This window comes from Rhinopithecus roxellana, chromosome 14 (genome assembly GCF_007565055.1).
Source record: "Rhinopithecus roxellana isolate Shanxi Qingling chromosome 14, ASM756505v1, whole genome shotgun sequence".
In the NCBI taxonomy this organism is placed as follows: Eukaryota; Metazoa; Chordata; class Mammalia; order Primates; family Cercopithecidae; genus Rhinopithecus; species Rhinopithecus roxellana.
The window spans coordinates 93,905,597-93,932,430 of record NC_044562.1 but is presented as its reverse complement, the minus strand read 5'-3'; the positions used below and the strand labels follow the sequence as shown (position 1 = coordinate 93,932,430).

Genomic DNA, 26,834 nt, shown 5'->3' with positions numbered 1-26,834 from the left:
GCTCATGGATGGGTAGAATCAATATTTCAAGATAAGCATAATGCCAAAAGCAATCTACAAATTCAACACAATCCCCATCAGAATACCACCATCATTCTTCACAGAATTAGCAAAAACAATTCTAATATTAATATAGAACCAAAAAGAGCCCACATAGCCAAAGCAAGACTAAGCAAAAAGAACAAATCTGGAGGCATCACATTACCTGATTTCAAATTATAAGGCCACAGTCACCAAAACAGCATGGCACTAGTATAAAAATAGGCATACAGACCAATGGCATATAGAACCCAGAAATAAGTCCAAATACTTACAGCCAACTGATCTTTGACAAAGCAAACAAAACATAAAGTGCGGGAAAGGACACCCTTTTCAATAAATGGTGCCAGGATAAATGGCTAGCGGCATGTAGGAGAGTGAAACTGGATCCTCATAAGGTTCTCAAGGTGAGAACCTTACAGAAAAATCAACTCAAGATGGATTAAGGACTTAAACCTAAGACGGGAAACTATAAAGAAAACACTGAAAAACCCTTCCAGACATTGGCTTATAGGCCAGGATTTCATGACCAAGAACCCAAAAGCAAATGCAATAAAAACAACAATAAATAGCTGGGACCTAATTAAACTAAAGAGCTTTTGCATGGCAAAAGGAAAAGTCAGCAGAATAAACAGACAACCCAAAGAGTGGGAGAAAACCTTCACGAGCTATACATCTGACAAAGAAATAATATCCAGAATCTACAATGAATTCAAACAAATCAGTAAGAAAAAAAAATCCCATCAAAAAGTGGGCTAAGGACATGAATCAACAATTCTCAAAAGAAGACACACAAATGGCCATCAAACATATGAAAAGATGCTCAACATCACTAATGGTCAGGGAAATGCAAATCAAAACCACAATGCAATACCACCTTACTCCTGCAAGAATGGCCATAATAAAAAAAAAAAAAAAAACAGTAGACGTTGAACAGGGAACACTTCTACACTGCTGGTGGGAATGGAAATGAGTACCACCATTATGGAAAATAGCGTGGAGATTCCTTAAAGAGCTAAAAGTAGGTCTACCATTTGATCCATCAATCCCACTACTAGGTATCTACCCAGAGGAAAAGACCTCATTATTCAAAAAAGATACTTGTGCATGCATGTTTATAGCAGCACAATTCGCAACTGCAAAATCCTGGAACCAACTCAAATGACCATCAACTAACCCAAATGCCCATCAATCAACGAGTGGATAAAGAAACTGTAGCGTGTGTGTGTGTATACACATACACATATATATATATGATGGAATACTACATAGTCGTAAAAAGGAATGGATTCACAGCATTTGCAGTGACCTGGCTAAGAATGGAGACTATTAATTCTAAGAGATGTCACTCAGAATGGAAAACCAAGCATCATATGTTCTCACTGATATATGGGGGCTAAGTAATGACGCAAAGACATAATAATGATACAACAGATTCTGGGGACTTAGGGGGAAGCAGGGAGGGGGGCAAGGGATAAAAGACTACAAATATGGTGCAGTGTATACTGCTCAGGTGATGAATGCACCAAAATCTCACAAATCACTATGAAAGAACTTACTCATGTAACCAAATACCACCTGTACCCCAATAACTTATGGAAAAATAAATTTGTAATATTAAAAAATAAATAGATGGGGGCAGAGCAAGATGGCCGAATAGGAACAGCTCCAGTCTCCAACTCCCAGCGTGAGCGACACAGAACACCGGTGATTTCTGCATTTTCAACTGAGGTACTGGGTTCATCTCACAAGGGAGTGCCGGACAATCGGTGCTGGTCAGCTGCTGCAGCCCGACCAGCGAGAGCTGAAGCAGGGCGAGGCATTGCCTCACCTGGGAAGCGCAAGGGGGAAGGGAATCCCTTTTCCTAGCCAGGGGAACTGAGACACACAACACCTGGAAAATCGGGTAACTCCCACCTCAATACTGCGCTTTAAGCAAACGGGCACACCAGGAGATTATATCCCACACCTGGCCGGGAGGGTCCCACGCCCATGGAGCCTCCCTCATTGCCAGCACAGCAGTCTGCGATCTAACTGCAAGGCAGCAGCGAGGCTGGGGGAGGGGCGCCCGCCATTGATGAGGCGTAAGTAGGTAAACAAAGCCTCTGGGAAGCTCGAACTGGGTGGAGCTCACAGCAGCTCAAGGAAGCCTGCCTGTCTCTGTAGACTCCACCTCTGGGGACAGGGCAGAGCTAAACAACAACAACAACAACAAAAACAACAGAAAAAGCAGCAGAAACCTCTGCAGATGCAAACGACTCTGTCTGACAGCTTTGAAGAGAGCAGTGGATCTCCCAACACAGAGGTTGAGATCTGAGAAGGGACAGACTGCTTGCTCAAGTGGGTCCCTGACCCCTGAGTAGCCTAACTGGGAGACATCCCCCACTAGGGGCAGACTGACACCCCACACCTCACACGGTGGGGTACACCCCTGAGAGGAAGCTTCCAAAGTAAGAATCAGACAAGTACACTCGCTGTTCAGCAATATTCTATCTTCTGCAGCCTCTGCTGCTGATACCCAGGCAAACAGGGTCTGGAGTGGACCTCAAGCAATCTCCAACAGACCTACAGCTGAGGGTCCTCACCGTTAGAAGGAAAACTATCAAACAGGAAGGACACCTACACCAAAACCCCATCAGTACGTCACCATCATCAAAGACCAAGGGCAGATAAAACCACAAAGATGGGGAAAAAGCAGGGCAGAAAAGCTGGAAATTCAAAAAATAATAGCGCATCTCCCCCTGCAAAGGAGCGCAGCTCATCGCCAGCAACGGATCAAAGCTGGACGGAGAATGACTTTGACGAGCTGAGAGAAGAAGGCTTCAGTCCATCAAACTTCTCAGAGCTAAAGGAGGAATTACGTACCCAGCGCAAAGAAACTAAAAATCTTGAAAAAAGAGTGGAAGAATTGATAGCTAGAGTAATTAATGCAGAGAAGGTCATAAACGAAATGACAGAGATGAAAACCATGACACGAGAAATACGTGACAAATGCACAAGCTTCAGTAATCGACTCGATCAACTGGAAGAAAGAATATCAGCGATTGAGGATCAAATGAATGAAATGAAGCGAGAAGAGAAACCAAAAGAAAAAAGAAGAAAAAGTAATGAACAAAGCCTGCAAGAAGTATGGGATTATGTAAAAAGACCAAATCTACGTCTGATTGGGGTGCCTGAAAGTGAGGGGGAAAATGGAACCAAGTTGGAAAACACTCTGCAGGATATCATCCAGGAGAACTTCCCCAACCTAGTAGGGCAGGCCAACATTCACATTCAGGAAATACAGAGAACGCCACAAAGATACTCCTCCAGAAGAGCAACTCCAAGACACATAATTGCCAGATTCACCAAAGTTGAAATGAAGGAAAAAATCTTAAGGGCAGCCAGAGAGAAAGGTCGGGTTACCCACAAAGGGAAGCCCATCAGACTAACGCAGATCTCTCGGCAGAAACTCTACAAGCCAGAAGAGAGTGGGGGCCAATATTCAACATTCTTAAAGAAAAGAATTTTCAACCCAGAATTTCATATCCAGCCAAACTAAGTTTCATAAGTGAAGGAGAAATAAAATCCTTTACAGATAAGCAAATGCTTAGAGATTTTGTCACTACCAGGCCTGCCTTACAAGAGACCCTGAAGGAAGCCCTAAACATGGAAAGGAACAACCGGTACCAGCCATTGCAAAAACATGCCAAAATGTAAAGACCATTGAGGCCAGGAAGAAACTGCATCAACTAACGAGCAAAATAACCAGTTAATATCATAATGGCAGGATCAAGTTCACACATAACAATATTAACCTTAAATGTTAATGGACTAAATGCTCCAATTAAGACACAGACTGGCAAACTGGATAAAGAGTCAAGACCCATCAGTCTGCTGTATTCAGGAGACCCATCTCACATGCAGAGACATACATAGGCTCAAAATAAAGGGATGGAGGAAGATCTACCAGGCAAATGGAGAACAAAAAAAAGCAGGGGTTGCAATCCTAGTCTCTGATAAAACAGACTTTAAACCATCAAAGATCAAAAGAGACAAAGAAGGCCATTATATAATGGTAAAGGGATCAATTCAACAGGAAGAGCTAACTATCCTAAATATATATGCACCCAATACAGGAGCACCCAGATTCATAAAGCAAGTCCTTAGAGACTTACACAGAGACTTAGACTCCCATACAATAATAATGGGAGACTTCAACACCCCACTGTCAACATTAGACAGATCAACGAGACAGAAAGTTAACAAGGATATCCAGGAATTGAACTCATCTCTGCACCAAGCAGACCTAATAGACATCTATAGAACTCTCCACCCCAAATCAACAGAATATACATTTTTCTCAGCACCACATCACACTTATTCCAAAATTGACCACATAACTGGAAGTAAAGCACTCCTTAGCAAATGTAAAAGAACAGAAATTATAACAAACTGTCTCTCAGACCACAGTGCCATCAAACTAGAACTCAGGACTAAGAAACTCACTCAAAACTGCACAACTACATGGAAACTGAACAACCTGCTCCTGAATGACTACTGGGTACATAACGAAATGAAGGCAGAAATAAAGATGTTCTTTGAAACCAATGAGGACAAAGATACAACATACCAGAATCTCTGGGACACATTTAAAGCAGTGTGTAGAGGGAAATTTATAGCACTAAATGCCCACGAGAGAAAGCTGGAAAGATCTAAAATTGACACTCTAACATCACAATTAAAAGAACTAGAGAAGCAAGATCAAACACATTCAAAAGCTAGCAGAAGGCAAGAAATAACTAAGATCAGAGCAGAACTGAAGGAGATAGAGACACAAAAAACCCTCCAAAAAATCAATGAATCCAGGAGTTGGTTTTTTGAAAAGATCAACAAAATTGACAGACTGCTAGCAAGACTAACAAAGAAGAAAAGAGAGAAAAATCAAATAGATGCAATAAAAAATGATAAAGGGGCTATCACCACTGACCCCACAGAAATACTAACTACCATCAGAGAATACTATAAACACCTCTATGCAAATCAACTAGAAAATCTAGAAGAAATGGATAATTTCCTGGACACTTACACTCTTCTAAGACTAAACCAGGAAGAAGTTGAATCCCTGAATAGACCAATAGCAGGCTCTGAAATTAAGGCAATAATTAATAGCCTACTAACCAAAAAAAGTCCAGGACCAGATGGATTCACAACTGAATTCTACCAGAGGTACAAGGAGGAGCTGGTACCATTCCTTCTGAAACTATTCCAATCAATAGAAAAAGAGGGAATCCTCCCTAACTCATTTTATGAGGCCAACATCATCCTGATACCAAAGCCTGGCAGAGACACAACAAAAAAAGAGAATTTTAGACCAATATCCCTCATGAACATCGATGCAAAAATCCTCAATAAAATACTGGCAAACCGGATTCAGCAGCACATCAAAAAGCTTATCCACCATGATCAAGTGGGCTGCATCCCTGGGATGCAAGGCTGGTTCAACATTCGCAAATCAATAAACGTAATCCAGCATATAAACAGAACCAAAGACAAGAACCACATGATTATCTCAATAGATGCAGAAAAGGCCTTTGACAAAATTCAACAGCCCTTCATGCTAAAGACGCTCAATAAATTCGGTATTGATGGAACGTACCTCAAAATAATAAGAGCTATTTATGACAAACCCACAGCCAATATCATACTGAATGGGCAAAAACTGGAAAAATTCCCTTTGAAAACTGGCACAAGACAGGGATGCCCTCTCTCACCACTCCTATTCAACATAGTGTTGGAAGTTCTGGCCAGGGCAACCAGGCAAGAGAAAGAAATCAAGGGTATTCAGTCAGGAAAAGAAGAAGTCAAATTGTCCCTGTTTGCAGATGACATGATTGTATATTTAGAAAACCCCATTGTCTCAGCCCAAAATCTCCTTAAGCTGATAAGCAACTTCAGCAAAGTCTCAGGATACAAAATTAATGTGCAAAAATCACAAGCATTCTTATACACCAGTAACAGACAAACAGAGAGCCAAATCATGAATGAACTTCCATTCACAATTGCTTCAAAGAGAATAAAATACCTAGGAATCCAACTTACAAGGGATGTCAAGTACCTCTTCAAGGAGAACTACAAACCACTGCTCAGTGAAATAAAAGAGGACACAAACAAATGGAAGAATATACCATGCTCATGGATAGGAAGAATCAATATCGTGAAAATGGCCATACTGCCCAAGGTTATTTATAGATTCAATGCCGTCCCCATCAAGCTACCAATGAGTTTCTTCACAGAATTGGAAAAAACTGCTTTAAAGTTCATATGGAACCAAAAAAGAGCCCGCATTGCCAAGACAATCCTAAGTCAAAAGAACAAAGCTGGAGGTATCACACTACCTGACTTTAAACTATACTACAAGGCTACAGTAACCAAAACAGCATGGTACTAGTGCCAAAACAGAGATATAGACCAGTGGAACAGAACAGAGTCCTCAGAAATAATACACTTCTACAGCCATCTGATCTTTGACAAACCTGAGAGAAACAAGAAATGGGGAAAGGATTCCCTATTTAATAAATGGTGCGGGGAAAATTGGCTAGCCATAAGTAGAAAGGTGAAACTGGATTCTTTCCTTACTCCTTATACGAAAATTAATTCAAGATGGATTAGAGACTTAAATGTTAGATCTAATACCAGAAAAACCCTAGAAGAAAACCTAGGTAGTACCATTCAGGACATAGGCATGGGCAAGGACTTCATGTCTAAAACACCAAAAGCAACGGCAGCAAAAGCAAAAATTGACAAATGGGATCTAATTAAACTAAAGAGCTTTTGCTCAGCAAAATAAACTACCATCAGAGTGAACACGCAACCTACAGAATGGGAGAAAATTTTTGCAATCTACTCATCTGACAAAGGGCTAATATCCAGAACCTACAAAGAACTCAAACAAATTTACAAGAAAAAAACAAACAACCCCATCAAAAAGTGGGCAAAGGATATGAACAGACATTTCTCAAAAGAAGACATGCATACAGCCAACAGACACATGAAAAAATGCTCATCATCACTGGCCATCAGAGAAATGCAAATCAAAACCACAATGAGATACCATCTCACACCAGTTAGAATGGCAATCATTAAAAAGTCAGGAAAAAACAGGTGCTGGAGAGGATGTGGAGAAATAGGAACACTTTTACACTGTTGGTGGGACTGTAAACTAGTTCAACCATTATGGAAAACAGTGTGGCGATTCCTCAAGGATCTAGAACTAGATGTACCATATGACCCAGCCATCCCATTACTGGGTATATACCCAAAGGATCATAAATCATGCTGCTATAAAGACACATGCACACGTATGTTTATTGCGGCACTATTCACAATAGCAAAGACTTGGAATCAACCCAAATGTCCATCAGTGACAGACTGGATTAAGAAAATGTGGCACATATACACCATGGAATACTATGCAGCCATAAAAAAGGATGCGTTTGTGTTCTTTGTAGGGACATGGATGCAGCTGGAAACCATCATTCTTAGCAAACTATCACAAGAACAGAAAACCAAACACCACATGTTCTCACTCATAGGTGGGAACTGAACAATGAGATCACTTGGACTCGGGAAGGGGAACATGACACACCGGGGCCTATCATGGGGAGGGGGGAGGTGGGAGGGATTGCATTGGGAGTTATACCTGACGTAAATGACGAGTTGATGGGTGCTGACGAGTTGATGGGTGTAGCACACCAACATGGCACAAGTATACATATGTAACAAACCTGCACGTTATGCACATGTACCCTAGAACTTAAAGTATAATAATAAATAAATAAATAAATAAAACGAACACAACCACAGTCAACAGTAATGCAAAAGCAATATTGCTATTAGAATAAGCACATCAGGATCTAAAATTAATTTGTCAGATTTTAGTTTTGTGATGTTTCAGTTAGAAAAAACCTTGTAAAATTCTTCACTAATGAAAAAAATGCCCTTATTCTAAATTGGCACAGCCACATGTCAGATTTCTAGTCTATCTGGTTTTAGTTTAGGCTAATAAAAGACAGTTGCTTATCACAGGAATGTTTAACCAGAGAAATTAGGGAACGTTCCATGTTCTCTGTGCACATTTAAAACAGGAGAACCATAAATCTGTGCACTTTATTCTGCTTATGAGCAGAGCATTGGATTCAGTCTCTAAATGTCATTCCAGAACCTTCCTTGTACATTATGCTATACAGGATGGTTCACTCGAGGCAGACAGGCTTCAATAGTGCAATAGCATTTAGAAGTGTTTACTTTAAATTATGTTATACGACCCACCCAGATGACATATTTCATAGCACTAACAAAAAATATTTCTCCTATCTTTCAAATATCTGTATTACATCTACCAGTATTGTTTGTCAAGGATTTATCTTAAGTATTGTTTATTCTATTATAATTTGTAAGTTTAATAAGTAGCTCTGAGGCAATATAAAAATGCTAATATAAAAATTAAGAAAAATACATTATGAGGTAAAAGAGATAAAGTCATAATGTTGCCTGTATATACTGATTCTCAGAGTTGCAGAGATTCCATTTTCTTAATTATTAGTGGTATTAATTAAATTCAAGGCTCATTATTTCTTAAAGAGAAAAAGAAGATTTTTGGGGGGTTTTAAGTCCCTCTACCTCTATTTTAGGTTCATCCTGATCATGCTAGAAAAATATTAGCAAAAATATTCTATTCTAATGTACTACTGTGAAATTAATTTAACAGCGTAATTTTCAGCTTAGACACATGCTATAAAAAGAAAAAATGTTTTACTTAGACAATAGAATATTAGGTTAAACAAAGAGTTCTCATCATAAAAGTCTTATTTCTAGTAAATTCTATGGCACTTAAAGAGTTAAAAATTGAAATGAAAAAACTATACTTCTAAAAGGGCTGACTACACAGAACTAAAACCATATATGGTAAATATAAAAATAGTAGTATTCTACAAAGCTAAAAATATAACTCAGTGAAACAGTGTATCAGGATTGTCAATACACTTGTCATTAAACACAGAACCTACAGGTCTCATACTTTGATTACAGAAAATTGCAAAAAAACCTATTTAATGAAACGTAAGAAACAGATATGCTTAAAAATAATGAAAACATGGCCTGAACATATTTCACGGTACAATTTATTTAAGAGCATCCATTTGAATTGAACTTCAAATAATATATATAAACACCTTTACAAAAATGTTAATTAGAACCCTTCTTTCTCTCTCCTCATTTTTCCTTCTGATTAAGGAACTTAGTGTAAGCCCAGCTCCCCTCCTCCTTACTCACTTCCATCATTGGGAGGTGGAGTGATTGACCAATGATAAGCTTGGGAAGAAGAACTAGGCATTCTGCCTCAGTTCTGCCATTCTTTTAGAAGCAAGCCTACCCACATAAACTATGCATTTTCCGTTGCTCCCCCATGCCATACATTGTCCTTCTGGACCCAATTTTGTCAGTAGCCTGTTGCTACAGCCTGAACCGGGATCTTAAAGATAACTTTTTAGCTCTCACATTAAGCTACAGCCTTCAACTTGGCCATTTTCAATAATAAAAGTGATATTTTGACTGCCAAGTGTACTCTATTGGGAGCCTCTTGGAAAGCACAATGCCTAGCAACAGGTAACCCCCATTTTTAGGAACTTGTCCTGAGGAGCTAACTCTGAACAAGAAACACTCTTGTAAAAATGCACAAAAATGTTCACTTCTATACTACTAATAATAAACTGCCAAAATCTAGATACCCACATTGGGTATAAATCAACTGATAAATCCACACGACAGACTCTCATACAATCGTGAAAAGAATTACCTATAAAAACTGTATAATAGCATGGGAAAATGCTTTTAAAATAATGTCAGAATTAAAATGACAGTAGAATGAAATCTAAAATTCTTTCCATGGCCTACATGTCCCTACCTGCCCTGATTCTTGACTTCCTTTTTGAAATGTTTCCACTGTTCTCCAGCTATCCTTGCTTTCATTCCATTTCATGGAGAAGCTAAGCTTCTGTACTCATTATTTACTGATGAGCTCCTTCTTATTTGTGTCTCTGCTTCCATGCCATCTCCTCCAGGAAGAAATATTTGATCACCCTATCTACCACATCCTACCCTATACTCTTTCCACTTCACCTTATTTTATGCTTTGTACTTACCACCATCTGACATTTTTGTTTATATACTTGCCTTTCTACACCCAGCAGAATGTAGGTTCCATGAGAATAAGGCCATGTGCCAGTATTTAGAGCAGTGCTTATCACACAGTAGGCCCTCAACAAATATTCACTTGAATGACAAATAAAGATATAATGTGTATAAATTAAACACATAAAATAATAGGTAAATTAAACACATAAACACTATATAAAGAAGGAATTTTAGAGGGCAATATTAATTATGTGGCAATAATTTTAATGGGAAGAAGATCATGCCAAATCACACAGGCCATGAAGCCAGGGCTACATGTGTGTGACAGACATGGCAACGGAGAATTAAGAAAGGTGGACTTCTGCTCCCAATCCCACTTCAGCCAGAGTAGTGCTGCTTGTTCCTTATTTTCTACATTGGGCATCCATCCAAATTTTGTCTAATAACTGGTTTCGTGGCTTTAAAATGTTCCAAAACAGCACATTAGTGCTTCATCAGTGTGAATGTACTGTTTAAGATGTAAGGACCAGAAAAGAAAAATCAATTAGTTGGATATAAATCATATAAAGAGAACTAGTTATGAAGGAGAAATTAGGAAGAAAAAAAGATTTAGGCCCCTACCCCACACACACAAAAAAAGAAAACCACACCAAACTTTCCTAAAATGAAGGTATGGTAAACAGCTAGAAATAACCACAAACCAAGCAAAATAAAACATAAAACAAAGGAAACAAAGCATATTCACATGTGCAATCTATACTGAAAGCTTTAAAATATGTACAGGTTGAGCCGGGTTGAGTGAGCTTCCTAAAACAAAAACCCAAGATCAGAAATGCTCCAAAATCTGAAATGTTTTGAGTGTTGACATGATGATGAAGATGACATCGTTAACACTGCAGAAGCGCCTATGGACATATGGTGAAAGTGTGTGATGGGCTTCATGAAGAATTAGAGCCAGTGTGCATTCATAACAGAACAAGAAATCATGCCAGTTTATATTAGGTTGGTGCAAAAGTAATTATGGTTTTTGCCATCAAAAGCAATGGCAAAAACCGCAATTACTTTTGTACCAATCTAATAAAATCAAAGAGAGACTTCTAAGCAAAAACTCTGTTAATGAGGCAGATGACTCTGGAGGAACCATTTTTAAAATCCATCCAGCAGAATGTCCCCTTATCCCTAGAGGACCCACTTCCTGGTCCCTCCACTGCTTCTGATGTTTCTTAAAAAAAAAAAAAAAAAAAAAAAAAAGTAAAATACAGCATACAGTAACCTTTTCAAAGGTTTAAAACACAGCATCATAAGTGGTGACTGAAAGCCTGCCATTTTCATTGTTGCTGTTTTTCTGATACAGTTATTTGGGTGATGCTACTGTGCTGCTTGATTATCCTGAACACATTATTTTTTCAATGTCTTAATGGTATGTCCAATTTTTTTTTACTGTTAAGTAATTAGGTGTGAATAAGTACAGGAGAATAATTGCGTATTGGTAGCACTTAGATTCAAAGTCAGGAAAGATGGTGATGCTGAACAACCAATGATTGTCCACATGGGTGGCTGAGATAGTGATATCTTTGCTTTCTGAGGATTCAATGTACACAAACTTTGTTTAATGCACAAAGTTACTTAAAAATATTACATAAAATTACCTTCAGGCAATGTGTATAAAGTGTATATGAAACATCAAAGACTTTCTTGTTTAGATTTGAGTCCCATCCCCATGATATCTCATTATGAATATGCAAATATTCCAAAATCCAAAAATTTTAAGTCTGAAATACTTCTGGCCCCAAGCATTGTGGATAAGGAATACTCAACCTGTACTTACAAGTAAAATGTATTACCGAAAACTCAGTGCGCCATACCTGGCCAGAGTCTCCAGTACAATATTCAGTAATATCACACTCGTTCACAGCATCCCGGCATTCATACCCTCGTGGCTGAAACTGCAAATCAAAATTCAATATTAAGAGTTAGGATTATGTAATATTTCAGAGTTATTATAACATTCTTAGACTCACCAACAATGCCTATAGTCTCACATAACTAACACCAAACTCTTTTTAAGAATTAGCAAGACAGAATATCCTACTGCAGAATAGAAACAAGACCCAGATGCTACCATCTATACTAAAGATGAATCATCAACCAAAGCTTTAAATGTTCAGATTTCAAAATCCACTGTCTCAGAGTACTATTTTCAGAAAACAATGTGATGGAAATCACCTAAAGAAGAAATTCTGGTTTGGCTTACAAACAAAATAGCAAAACACTATAATATAAACATTTAAGATCTCTCTGAAAAATTCACATATATACCCAACCTTCATTGAATTACCTATTAGCATAGATATTAAACTTGCCTTTGCTACACATAGATAATCAAATTTTAATAAATTCATATGAATTACCTTTAGTAATGCCAGGGAATGCCTATTGTATACAAAGCATTTTATTTGAGGAGGGTGTGGGTAAAAGGTGAAGGAAAGAGACCATTACCCTCAAGCAATTTATAATCTAGTTGGGGACATGAAGCAAGGAGAAACTAAGCTAGAATCTTCTAAATACCATAAAGCATAATAACCCCTAATATTGAAAAAAATCATAAAATTATGTAATTCTATGGTTATAAGGAATATTAGAGGTTATATATATGAGAAAAGGGAAGATTAAAATGACTTTTCAAAAAATAACTGGTGGTCTCTGTGGATGGAAGACTGTATATGTCCACACACACAAAAACCGTGTATATACACATACGAGTATGCATTCAGATGTTACTTTCCTATCTCACTTTCTTGCCTTTACAGGGGATTTTAAACCCAATGGGAAAATATGAGCACTAGCTTTTATGTTCAGGTCTAAAATAAATTAGGGTACGTTTTGAAGAAAAATGTTATAAGTAGGTCATATTATCAAAAAGACCACAGAAATTGTCCCTCTTCTATTCAACAATTTAACATGGATTTCATCTGTGTTAGTAGGGCAACTCTTTTGGAAGCAGTTTAGGTATATTTTCTTAATGAGGCATTGCAGGATAAGATGGCTGGTAGTGAATAATAGTAGAGATAAATGTTGCGGCTCACAGAATTTGAGATTTATCGATTCTATAAAACTGCCAGGCTAATATGTACACTGTACCCAAGAAATTTGTGACAAGCTATACAAATGCTCAGTGTACACACTGAGATATCTGGCTAATCTGTCAGTTAAAAGAAAGATGAAACTGTCAGAATACTCACAAGACATGAGGTGTTGTTACAGCAGGGCCCATCGCTGCAGTGAGCCCCGTTGGAGAGGGAACATTTCTTACAGCACAACCCATAGCATTCCTAAAGAAAACACTTCACGTGAGTAAGCAAAGAGCCTGACCAGCTGGTCAGTCATTTTCTCTCCACACGTGGCATGCATATTCCAAATGAGTACATTTATACAATAGTAAGCAAATACTCTGGGAAAGAATTAATTACTTTAAACAAGGATAGATTCCTTCCTGCAATACTTCTCAGCAAAGTGAGATCTTCTATGAAAGGACTTCAATACCAAAGAGAAAGCTTAATTTTTAGCAGGCAATTCTCCTCCAACTAGTTCCACTACATTTTAATACCCAATCTATTTTATAAAGATAAAAATAATATACAACACAGAAAGAATGTTTTATGATTTGGTAAAACTTAGATGAATACGAGCTATAAATTTTTAAGAGGTAGGGAATTCAAGCAGAAGAATCCATTAGGTTTGCTCAGAGAAGGCCATAAGGACATGACTAATTCTAACGTGTCTGAGCTGAATTAAGCACTAATCAGAGAGATGAGAAAGAAAGGCAGCAAGACCACAATCAATGAGCTGGCCTCTCACGAATGCTATACATGTTTGCACCAAGTAAGATCTGTGCTGTAAGTATAGAAGGTTTCTTATACCTACCACATGAAAACCACAATCACACTCCTCCCCAGCTTCCACATATCCATTTCCACATTCCGTGGGCTCAAATAGCTAAAGAGATTAGGGAGAGAAGGGAAACATTTTTCAATTTATCACAGAAAATCAGCACATCAACCAGGTCACATACAAGGGCCGTATAATCAGCTATCATGTGATTTTCTTCTATGATCTGTTGTTACGGCATCTTATAAATGATGACTATGGGAAATACTGTTCACTTATTAATAGCACTTAAAAAAATATATCTGAAATGGGGCAATATCTCTTGGGGGATTCTCTGGCCGTGGGCTCCAGAGATGACCTCTAGCATTAGAGTTACTTTTTATGGAGATAAGCTGTCAAGAGGAATAGATAACTTTTCATATTTGCTAATGGAGCTAAAATGCATTGCTAATAAGAATCACAGATATCTAATTTGCTGACTTGTCTCAAGACAACTGAGAAGCCATAAAAACTGTTAAAAAGATAAATATGCTTCAGTCATAGCCAAACGTGATATGTACAATCAAGTAAACGCAAGTAAACATAGGGGAAAAAATGTTGCTAGAAATCCAAGCCCATCATTCCACTGGCAAGAAATCCCAAGTGTCTGAAAGCATAAGACACATGTATGGATATATAGAAATCTCTCAGTCATTCCTAGGGCAATAGAAGAGTACAATTTCTAGAATAATCTAGTCTACTGGTGCCATGACCTTGCTTGCCAGATAAACTATATTATAGAGCAACCGTAAAGGTAGTTGACTGTTTATGAGAAGCATGCCTACTTCCCATTCCAGGGGCGGTGGGGAGGCGGGCAGGATTTCTCTGGGCATAATCATCACACCTTAAAGGAAGGCTGGAGCAGCACATTACAACCCAAATGGTCTGAGCCCTGAATATGACAGGGAGAAACTGACTCCATCTGCAGCAGCTGAACACACCTCAAGGAAGGGTTGCCTTCCATTAAAATCACCTGAGAAAGAACTGATCCTCCTTCCACTTCCAGGAAGGCAAAACTATTATGAAAAGCAAAGGTTTCCAGGCTACTTGGGTGGGACTCCCCTCAAGGAAATGTCCTATGAGTAAAATCAGCATTGCACATCTCTGCGTTATTTTGATCAGGAGGCAGGAGAAATTGGAAAAGGGAAGGACTGACTAGAACATAGCCTGCACTTTATACCAGGCTCCTCCTTCTTTCCTTCTTAGGACTCTGCCTCCATCCTGAGATGGGTCACTATCTCCAACCATGTGGAAAACATGGCAGTGGGGAAGATTCCCAAAGCACAGAAAATATGCACAGATACAGTATAAAAATAATATACACACAACACATGCATATACATACATTCAAAATGCTTGGGGGAAAAAGTCACTTCTTTGATACATACATATAAACTATTCCACTGGAATCCATAGTTGTTTATTAACCATTGTACTAGGTAGTTTAAAAAGACATAATTCCCCATCCTGGCTAACCCGATGAAACCCCGTCTCTACTAAAAAATACAAAAAATTAGCCGGGCGAGGTGGTGGGCGCCTGTAGTCCCAGCTACTCGGGAGGCTGAGCCAGGAGAATGGCGTAAACCCTGGAGGCGGAGCTTGCAGTGAGCTGAGATCCGGCCACTGCACTCCAGCCTGGGTGACAGAGCGAGACTCCGTCTCAAAAAAAAAAAAAAAAAAAAAAAAAAGACATAATTCCGTATTTACTAACTTTTAAAACAGACAATTTATAGTTATTTTTATTTCATTTCCAATTTATTGGAATAATTTTCTCCTAATTCACAGACAATTTCAGAAATCCACTGATGGATCCTTATGCATATGCTAGAAACCTTAACCTTTCCAAACAAGTGAGAGTTGTTTCCTCAGGCATGATGCTTATAATTGGCTGGTAAGCTGCAAGGTGGGTAAAATTAGCCATGTACCGTGCAATTCAAAAATGCCAGCAGCTCACATTAGTTCATTATTACTTATTTCACCCATTTTGAACACTTTAAGGTTTTTGGATTTCTGTTGCATTGAGATCAATATTATGAAAGGCAGGCAACTGACTTTAACGATGAAAGGTCACTTTAAAAGTCTTGTTTCTTTTTCCACTGAGATTTTACACAGATGTCAGGCATCAAGCTACCATCTCCCGACTACGTAGTGTTGCTGAATTATGGGTTTAGGAATAAATTATCCTGTCAGTTACCACATTAGTTACTGATTTAAAAAAAAAGGTTAACATTATCTCACTGCTCTCTCAATTTGCACAGTATTAAACATTTTGCATAGCAATGAGCTATATTTGATTCATGAAGTAGTATCTTAAAAAGAAATACGAAATTTGCCATGTTAGAATTTCTATACCATCTGCTAATTAGCATTGATCCTATCTTTTGCCTGCTGAGCAGCTTCGTTTCCAAACACGCTACTACAGGTCTACAGCCCCAATTTATGCAAAAGCTTTGAAGCCAATGAGTTTGAGACTTCCAGCTTTGCTGAAGTTTAGAGAAGTATGATGCATTTACCATATTCTATGTAATAGTCCTGAGGGGCTTGGGACATATACTATAATCCGTTAATATTTCTACAGCAAGACTTACGAATATTTACCTTATGAGGTATAAATATTTTTCAGTTTAGGACAAGTTTTACTGTCAAATGTGTTTTCCACAAACATAAAAAACACTTCTGAAAATTTTCCATTTTCTGAATTAAGAATACGTGAATAAAGGATTGTGACACTATATAGATAAAGTTTGATGAAATGCCAATTGACAATGTGGCCCTCCCCAGGTAAAGAGACAACGCATTATAAATACATATGTATATCTATGGTAACCATAAATACCTCGGGTGATTTTTTTGTCTGGCTGATATTTACAAGGAACTAATGTCCCAGGAGGACAAACCACTCAAAAAAGTCAAGAAATTAGTTAGGCCCTGACATGGTTTGGCTCTGGGTCCCCACCCAAATCTCATCTTGAGTTCTAATTTCCACTGTTGAGGGAGGAATCTACCTGATGGGAGGTGACTGAATCATGGAGGTGGTTTCCCCCATACAGTTCTCATGATAGTGAGTGAGTCTCACTAGAGCTGATGGTTTTAAAGTATGGCACTTCCTCAAGCTCTTTCTCTCTCTCCTGCCACCTTGTGAAGAAGGTGACTGCTTCCCCTTTACCTTCTACCATGATTGTAGGTTTCCTGAGGCCTCCCTAGCCATGTAGAACTGTGAGTCAATTAAAACTCTTTTGTCTGTAAATTACCCAGTCGGAGGCAGTATCTTTATAGCAGTGTGAAAATGGACTAATACTTGTCCCTAGAAAGAATGTCAAGGAGAAATGGAATTTTTATCAGAGAAATTGATTAAAATAATATTTTATCTTAATTTAACCCACCATCTCTTAGCAGCAGGGTGAAAACCTTAACAAGACAATCTCAAAGATATTTTAATGGAAGGATTGTTTGCTTTTTGGAAGGGAGGATTTTTGAGTTCTAGCTAGCACTGAAAAACCAGAGACCAAGAACACTGAAACTATGGTTTTGTCATTCACTTAAACAGGACTCAATCTTTAACATGATAAGGACTTTTATAACTAAATATTAATCTGACTGACAAGAAACCTGCTTTCCAAGACAGGCATCTGATATCCAGCACTGTTCCATTATAAAACACTGGAGAAATAATATACTTTCTTAGTAAACTTTCTAAGTTACTAACCTTTGTTGGCCTGTTGAAAAGGCAGGCTCCACCCCCTCTCTGTAAAAAGTCTCTATACTCCAAAACGCTGCACTTTGAAAATTTTCGAGAATGGGACACCCTGAGGAGACAAAGAATCCGCTATGTAAATAATTTACCAAAAGCAATCATCAGAGAAGAAAATTAAAACCCCTAAATTGGAACAAAATGTTCACTTTGGATCCAAATGAATCTACACAAATTTTGACAAGGCATTTATGTTCAAATTGCCACTTAAGTACATGTGGTGGAGTTTGCAGAGATGGAAATTCAAAGAAAATCAAAGATTTGAGGGCGATGTTACAACCTCCTCAGCAGGTCACCCTTTTGTGACCACGCTTGAAATGGTTTTTAAAAAGCTCATTACAAAACCTCTTCAAATAGGCTATAAAGTTTGTTCATTTTTATTTGCTATATCGCATTAAAGTCAAGCATTTTTTTTTTTTTTTTTTTTTGCCTCTGTTCTGAATAAAAGGAGCTCATGAACTTACTAGATTTTACATTGGAGGAGAGAGTTGTGAGGGCCAGTTTATTAAAGACTGTATCATGCAGGCCAACAATGCAATTCAGGTAAACAAGGAAACCCTAAAGAGCTATATTAGATCATACATGTATATGTACATACGTTTTTAGTATGTATATGCACAGTGACAATAGAATTAGGGTATGCTCCCGTGAATAATAGCTCTTTATTCTCAATTTCAAATCTATTTGGTGATATTCATTATTAATCAGGAATAGAAAATGAGCCTCTCTGTGAATTACTTAATCAAATATAATACCTCTATGTAAGAACACAGGGGAATATTATACACATGGTTACGGTTAAACTGAATCACACACACACACACACACACACACACACACACCTATTCCTCAGGAATACAGTGTGTGATTGTAACAGTGCTTGAACTTGTGAGTGACAGGCCACTTATTCTAGGAAGCCATTCAATAATTTTATGCATTCTGATGTATGAAGGTAGTTTACAGAAGTAGGTAAAACCTGCCACTTTTGATAGGAACCTCTTAGAAAAACTACATAGAAATATATTCTTGGGAAAATATATATTTACTTTAAAACATTTTATTATATCTCTTTTAAAATATTTTATATATTTTATATATATTATGAAGAGTCACTGTAAAAAAAACCCAGAGATTAATTTAGAAGATAGAAGACATCTCCCTATAGAGCCAAGATTATAGGTGTTACCTTCTCATAGCAGTCCTCAGAAAAGCCTGGTTAAGCCATAAATTACTAAGCTATGGAGTAATAGGAAGGGAACCGTGGAAGCTAAGGGTTTCATGTTTAAACTCTATTTCTAGAAATGCATTCTAAAGTAGCAGGGATAATGGCCTACTGTGCAAACCTTCATGCCCACACTCCTCCCCAGGAGTTGGACTCCTAGGAGGGCTGGTGGAAGAAAACAATGGGACTCTATTCAAGTATGTCAGGGCCTTGGGCAACCAGGGCTCAGAGGAATGCAGGTAGGACCAGAAATGGTTGGTGTGTTGAGCAGGTGTCTGACATGGCAAAGAAAGCAAAAGAGGCACATAGGTGAGGAAACCTCTCCCCTCTACTAGGAGTAGGTTATGGCTTAGGGGGCCTGGGGGCAGTGGCTCCCATGAGGCAGGGGTCCCTGGGAAAGAGGGCAATATTTCCAGGCCTTGGTTCATTGAATCAACAGCAGCTCTGGGGAAGCTGCTTTAGTTCCCAAAGTATTCACAAAAGAAAAGTGAGGGAATGTTCAAATGTTGATCACTAGAAGACTACCTGATTTAGACACGGTAAGTCTGTCTTAATTTTTAAAAAGTTTTATTGATTTATAAACAGTATAGTATAATTTTTATTACTGTAAACATATATATTTATGAGTTCTTTAAAATGTAAATTGATGACTAAATTGATTTCACTGACTACTTCAGGTAGACAACCAGCTTTTAATCTAAGTGTACTAAAAAATTAATGCCTCCACTAAACTTAGAAGGCTTTAATCATGTGCTTCCTTTAAGGGTTAATAAGAAGTACAAGTTCATACATTTTACTTTTATCACCAACCTTAAATAAAAAATTAAAATATAAAGTAAATTAGCTCTTTCAGTTTAAAAATATCAGACAGGCCGGGCGCGGTGGCTCAAGCCTCTAATCCCAGCACTTTGGGAGGCCGAGACGGGCGGATCACGAGGTCAGGAGTTCGAGACCATCCTGGCTAACACGGTGACATCCCGTCTCTACTAAAAAATACAAAAAAAGCTAGCCGGGCGAGGTGGCTGGCACCTGTAGTCCCAGCTACTCGGGAGGCTGAGGCAGGAGAATGGCGTAAACCCGGGAGGCGGAGCTTGCCGTGAGCTGAGATCCGGCCACTGCACTCCAGCCTGGGCGACAGAGCGAGACTCTGTCTCAAAAAAAAAAAAAAAAAAAAAAAAAAAAAATCAGACAACTAATTATTGATTTTATATTGTGCTTAGCCTGAAAGACCAATACCCAAGAGACCTTGTTTCTAATTCCATGCAGCAATTTTAGCAAAAGGCATATATCAAATGCATGCATAATAAAAATTTACCCTGTTTCCTCCATGATGCAGCCACCCCAGGATTCTGTGCAGTCACATTCTGGTCCAATAAAACAATAAAAGCAACAGAAGAAAAAGGAAACAAAGAAAGTCACATATTTAATTGGTATTATAACTCCTACAATAATTCTTTATTACCAATTCCATGTCAGTCAAATAGACAAGGAATGTGAAGTCTTACAGAACAAAATTTATTTCTTTTAAATCAATATTTCCTTATCCTTTCCAGAACTATAGGTTACTTCCTAAGAAAACAGCTGGCAAGAAATAAAACTGTGCCTCTCTTCATTATTTTTGTAACTCTGACAACTCAATTTGGTTCCTAGTTTCAACGTTTAGTGAAAAGTACCCTGGTCTACAAATTGGAAAGCCTGAATTCTAGCCCAAGTTCTATCATATGAGAGAGTCCCATAGGCAAGTAACTTAGCATTTCCTGGGTCTCAGTGTTTCTACCTCTAAAATGGGAATAACACCTGTTTGTCTATCTTCCAGAGTGGTTGTGGGGTTCACACTAGATGGTGTACCTATGTGCTCTCTGTGAATTATAAAGCCTTGTTGCACAAACACAACGGATCATCACCGAAGTTTTCTAACAGAGAATGCTCGAAGTTAGAAAAGAGAGTTCAATTTGTAAGAGTTGAAGTGAGGATGAACAAGAGACTTGAATGAACACTATGCTAAAAGGTTTAGTAAAAGAGAGCAATCTAAAACAGAAGTGTACATAATCACTTAAAAACATTTATAACTTAACTTCGATACCAGAGACTGACATATTGATATTGTGATGGGCTCCTCTCTTCATTAATTTTTTCCTGTTTCTCCTTTCTATAAATCTCTCACTCTCTATCGAGATATATACATATATCTACATATATCTTGACAGAGAGAGTGATATATATCGATGCATATATAGAGAGAGGTATATGCAAAGATAGGCTTCCAAATGGATTTTTTAAACTCAAAGTTTAGAACCAATGAAACAGCTACCGAAACAAACAAGTCACAAAGAAATAAAGAATTTTAGGAAGGAGGGAACTATGGCAGGCATTAGTAATGAACTCTACTTCTCACACTACTTCACCATGCAACTCAGTAACACCTCTCAGCTGACTCTAGCACTAGCCTCTTTCCAGATCCAAGATTTCTTGGCCTAAACCTGGTCATATACCTTTCTGGTTTTAAGGTGAATATGCCAGATGGTGAAACTCTAAACACTTCCTTTAATGTGTACTAGGTGTTTCCTGGGAAAACAAACACTCTGAGAAAGACAGTCAATGGAAGTTTGCAGAGGTTTGTGAAATGCCACCAGACACTTGTGATGACTATTTTAATGTACCCATAAAGGGAATTGAGAAGCCTGTGTATATATAATTTGTTTCAATTTTCCACAATATTATGCATTAATGAAAAAAGAATATAAAATACAGAATAGTATTAAGGTAGATTTTGTCCTTTTCTTCTCTGGAGAGGTTGGGGTGACAAGTGAGACCTTTACTCCCAGTGTCTCATATTTTCAAAAAATATGAAGGGACTTTCACCTAATTTCTAGTTAAGTGAATAATATGAGTGAACACACTGGTCTCTCTTTTCACAGGATTGCATTAGGTCGTTGCCCGCTGCCACAAAAATGTATTAAAAATTATATTTTACCATTGTGTTGGTATAAAGATAAATACAATCTGGGTTGAATTTTATTCTGATTTTAAAAGAAATTAACATTTTTCATGGACCCTTCAAATTACTGTGAGCCCTAGACCCTTTGCCCACTAGAAAATTAGCCCTTTCTATCTACCTCTCATCTGATTAATGAAAAAGTGATACCTAACAGTCACCAGCTATGTTTTTTATGGGTGGGATGTGTGGCCCTATTTGCTCTCCCTTTTGGACCTGCCTGGCCCACTAGAGGAGAATCCTATCCTCTACCGTCTGTTCCCAGGCTTAAAAGGCTCTGGGGCAGGGTCTTCCCTTGCAAAGCCTTTTTCTCCAACTTTTCTGATGGGACAAGGTGGGTAACTTTCATTAGAGTTTAAAGATGAACTCTCTTTGACTCTAGATCTAAGCTATTTCCCAATCCAACTGTGAACTTATTAAGCTTGTGATGGAGCTTAATCTAGCACCTTGTGTGTCTGCTCAGCTGCTAGAACCCCGAGTGTGAGAGTATTCCCTGCTCCCATCCCCACATTCTGCAGTGTGAGAAAGAGCTGACTCATTCCCAGAGAAACTGTGTATGATTTTATGCATTTTGAAAGGGAAATTTTTACAACCTAAACAGATTAAAAATTACCTTAAGTTGCTTATTTTCTAAATATTTTAGAGGAAGGAGATATCCTACAATTAAACTATAATGACTGGAATGAAAAATATTTATTTATTGACTAGACATGCATTATACAGACAGAATGGCACATGAAAGTGAGTAAGAAGGTCAATGTACATACTTGGCTTTCTGCTAGAAGGTTCCCATTGGATTCCAAGGTTTTGAGCCAGGCTCTGCGATAATACTTGTGCCACTGCCATTGGAAGACCATACTGTTTTTCAGAGTTGAAAGTGTGTGGGAGACATTTGAGAGAGTGCACAAAGCTAGTTATTATTTCTTAATTGTTACCACAAATCTTCTCAGTTCCCTAAGAAGAGCCTGTCAGTATCTAAAGATGGCATATGCTACTTCTCACCTCCTCTTTACAACTGGGCCCAAGAAGCAGAAAGCCCCTCTTACTATGTGATATCTCTCAGAATTTGAAGCTCTCACATTGAAACATAAAATACAAGTCACAAAAGGCTGTGCTCCAATTCAACTTATACCAAACTAAGAATAAATTCAACTTACTAAAATATGTCAAGAGAGGTACCCACTAAATGGGCTACTGGGATAACCTGGTATAATATACTCCAATATTATTCCAGGCTAATTGCAGGCTACTGAGATAACCTGGTATAATATATTTCAGTATTGACAAGAGTTTAGATATAGTTGGGTATGCTTTTTCGGTGCTGTTACCAATTAAGAATTTCCTTTATAAAACTGAAAGTATTAAAATCCAAACAATGAGATTAAGGAAATAGGTGTTTGAGTTCATTCTACAGATAGGTAGGTAGAAGGCATGAAAATGAAAACATATACATAGGGAGAAAAAAAGCTACAGTACTGATATCAGAAATCCTTTGATTTTAATGAGTTAAATTTAACATGGACAGAGGAGCATTATAACAAAAAAAAAGTCAGGGAAGGATTAATAAGCTTCTAAGAGCTTAACATCTTTATCTACAGAGGCCTAAAAGTCTCTAGGCCAATCTTCAGCTGCATTTGCCTGATATATAGGAAAAACTGTCATTATGATACCAAAATACATCACTATGAACCAAAAGGACCACGTTGGGTTCTATTTATTAATAACATAAGCCACTCGTGCTACATTTGCCATGTCATCATTCTAAACAAGCACAAGAAAGTATATAAACTGGGCCATAGGGAAAAAAGAGAACAGATACAAAGATGAAGCTCTACTTTAATTGGTAAAATTTACCTCATTCACACCAACTCCTCTTGTGCGAGAACAGACACCTCCAAAGTAACTCAGACTGCTTCTCTTATAGTGAAATGTCACCCGCCTTAAGAAAAAGCAGTGCTATGAGAAAACCAACGTGGTGGACCATCATTTCATACTCTCCCAAAATATGTCTACCCTCCTACATGGAACACCCCCAAACCATCCTCCTCCAAGAAATCAAAAACTGTATTTCAAATACCTTAAAATTTATGACATAATCACCTTTAAATTTGTTATGTTAAATAATTTCAATTGAGCAAGCACCAAGTACCTACTAAGCATCATGTACTAGCACAGGAATTAAAAACACCAAGATAAACAGACACAGCTCTTGACTTTTTTCTAGTAGCAAATATCTAATAGTGATTAAAAGGAATTAATATTGCTGATTATTAAAAATTGCTGATTAAAGACTGAAAAAACAGGAAGTAAAGGATAATGGTGGGAGAAAAAGAAGGAGTAGTTTGGTTGGTTTGATTCCAGGACAGAACCTTAGAGGACTATCTGAAAATAGCTTTGCCATGATTGAGGAAGAGAATAGCTTATTATATTAAAAAGAAAGTATGGAACCCCTTTTCCTTGGTAGTGGAAACTCAACTGAATGGTTCATCTAAAAGGACTATATTTGCTAGCCTCTCTTGTAGCTAGGTGTGGCCCATGTGACTACCACCTAGCAAATGATTTGTTCACGAAACAGACATGTGTAAGCTTTCAGGAAACTTGCTTTACAGCAGTCAGCTTGGCTGGAAGGAGTACCCTTTTGCCCTTCTCCCGACATGTCACGCCCGCTGCCAGTAATGAAGGCTGGAGGGCCAGCAGGCATCCTAGACTGTGAGCTGACCTTCAGGATGGAAGTTATGGGCTCTAAAGGCAGACATTACGACTACAGAACCACCAGCACCCCAGCACTGGATATCCTAACTCCATGCTTCTTATCTAACAGACAAAGGAACCCACAGCAATCTTGTTCAAGTCACTATTTTCTGATATTTAACTTAACTGAACCAAAAAAGGGATAAGGACAAATGTCAGACCAAAGACTACAATAAAGGCTGAAATGAGTACATACGAGATGAGGTGCACAGCATCAGCATGCTGCCTAATGCGCTGCCGGTATTTTGAGAACTCATGGAGCATCTGCACAGGGTTGGTGGTGATGTCAATCTGATCCCTCTCAGTCCATGTCTCTACAGCCACCAGGACAACCCTGGTGTTGAGCTGCTCCTTGTAAATCTGAGGGTATACAACAGGACAGGTGCAGGAGGAAAACACTGGGTCAAACATGCACGATCAGTGAGTCAGAGTCAGTGGAAGGACAGGAAGGGGGAGGTGAGAGGAGAACATGGGGTCATCATTAGCCCGATATATAGAATCTTCTTTTCCTTTCTTTTTTCCAAGAGCAAAAATAAAGAAAGAACAATCACACAATTTGGTTTCAATTCTCCTACAGGGTTATTTCGATCCCAGAGCAATACATTCACCGTCCTAGGGAGAGACAGTAAGGATTCTAAAGCCAGGACATAAATTTAAAACATCGTTCATAAAATCACCCTTTCAAATCTCATATCAGGTAACAGGTTGGAGCCTGATATACCAGTTCTGAGTAAGTGCAGGGCAACCATTTATTCCTGCTGGATTGGCATGGATCATTAAATCTCCAGATAAGCACCAAACAATATAGCTGGCATGCCCTTGGAGGTCATATTTTATGAAAAGTAAAATAGCACTGGGAGAGATTGAGAGACTCAATGATCTGAGGCTAAAAAAGAGCAGATCCCTATCACTCATCTCATTCTCACCACAGGGTGGCATCACCCACAATATTTAAATTGTTCCCTTCCTGCTCTGTCTCTACTTTTGGCCCAGTAGCTAAACAATTCACACAATCAAGAGACTTCAATGAATGCTGTCATTTTGCCCTATTTTCAAACTAATTAAGAAAACAATGGGCCGGGTTTGGTGGCTCACGCCTGTAATCCCAGCACTTTGGGAGGCTGAGACGGGCGGATCATGAGGTCAGGAGATCCAGACCAACCTGGCTAACACGGTGAAACCCTGTCTCTACTAAAAATACAAAACAATTAGCCAGGTGTGGTGGCAGGCGCCTGTAGGCCCAGCTACTCCGGAGGCTGAGGCAGGAGAATGGCATGAACCTGGGAGGCAGAGCTTGCAGTGAGCTGAGATCACGCCACTGCACTCCAGCCTGGGGGACAGAGTGAGACTCCGTCTTAAAAAAAAAAAAAAAAAAAAGGATGATCTTTCAACACACTGAAGAAGGGGAACACCATTATGCCTAAATCAAAGTGAAGCTATTATATAATGACTTGACAACAAAAACAAGTTAAATGTAATGTCTTTTAAAAATTAGTGGTCAGTTTCAGAACCTGATGTGGTCACCCAAAATAAAAATTACACTTTGCATGATGTGATTCTATTCAATCATCTTGAAACAACTAATTCAGAGATGCTACCAAGTAAACAGCTTTTGCAGGGGAAAAGATGTGTTTAAGATTCTCTTTTCCATATTCACTTGTAGTTTTCCTCTGAGAAGATAGACAAGGGCTGAAATTAAAGAAAATTAATAAACGGGGTATAAATTGGCTCTGAGGTGCAATCCTAACTCTATATGAGATACTCGATGTACATCCACTCATGTTATACTTTTGTGCAGCTGTGCCCACCAGGTACATAACATATGTATGTTATGAGTATTTACATGATTGGAGGTTTGTGGACTGCTTAAAACGCAGAAAAGAAGGCAGCTCTTTGGAGTAAATAAATATCATTTAGATATTTGGCAATTTATGAAAAATGGTGGGGTTTTTTTCCCATTTAAGAGGGAACACACA

The 26,834-nt window shown here is 38.3% G+C and overlaps 1 protein-coding gene across 1 annotated transcript in view; it reads right to left on the bottom strand.

Annotated features, from left to right (window-relative positions):
- ADAM23 (ADAM metallopeptidase domain 23) overlaps positions 1-26,834 on the bottom strand; it is a 183,291-nt gene that overhangs the window by 38,965 nt on the left and 117,492 nt on the right. Inside the window, exons 11-18 of the mRNA XM_030917093.1 lie at positions 25,055-25,218; positions 23,962-24,046; positions 22,875-22,965; positions 20,428-20,476; positions 17,846-17,945; positions 14,137-14,208; positions 13,455-13,544; positions 12,078-12,158 (exon numbers count right to left, since the gene is read on the bottom strand). Coding sequence (XP_030772953.1) covers positions 12,078-12,158; positions 13,455-13,544; positions 14,137-14,208; positions 17,846-17,945; positions 20,428-20,476; positions 22,875-22,965; positions 23,962-24,046; positions 25,055-25,218 — 732 coding nt within the window. The remainder of the gene's footprint in view (positions 1-12,077; positions 12,159-13,454; positions 13,545-14,136; positions 14,209-17,845; positions 17,946-20,427; positions 20,477-22,874; positions 22,966-23,961; positions 24,047-25,054; positions 25,219-26,834) is intronic.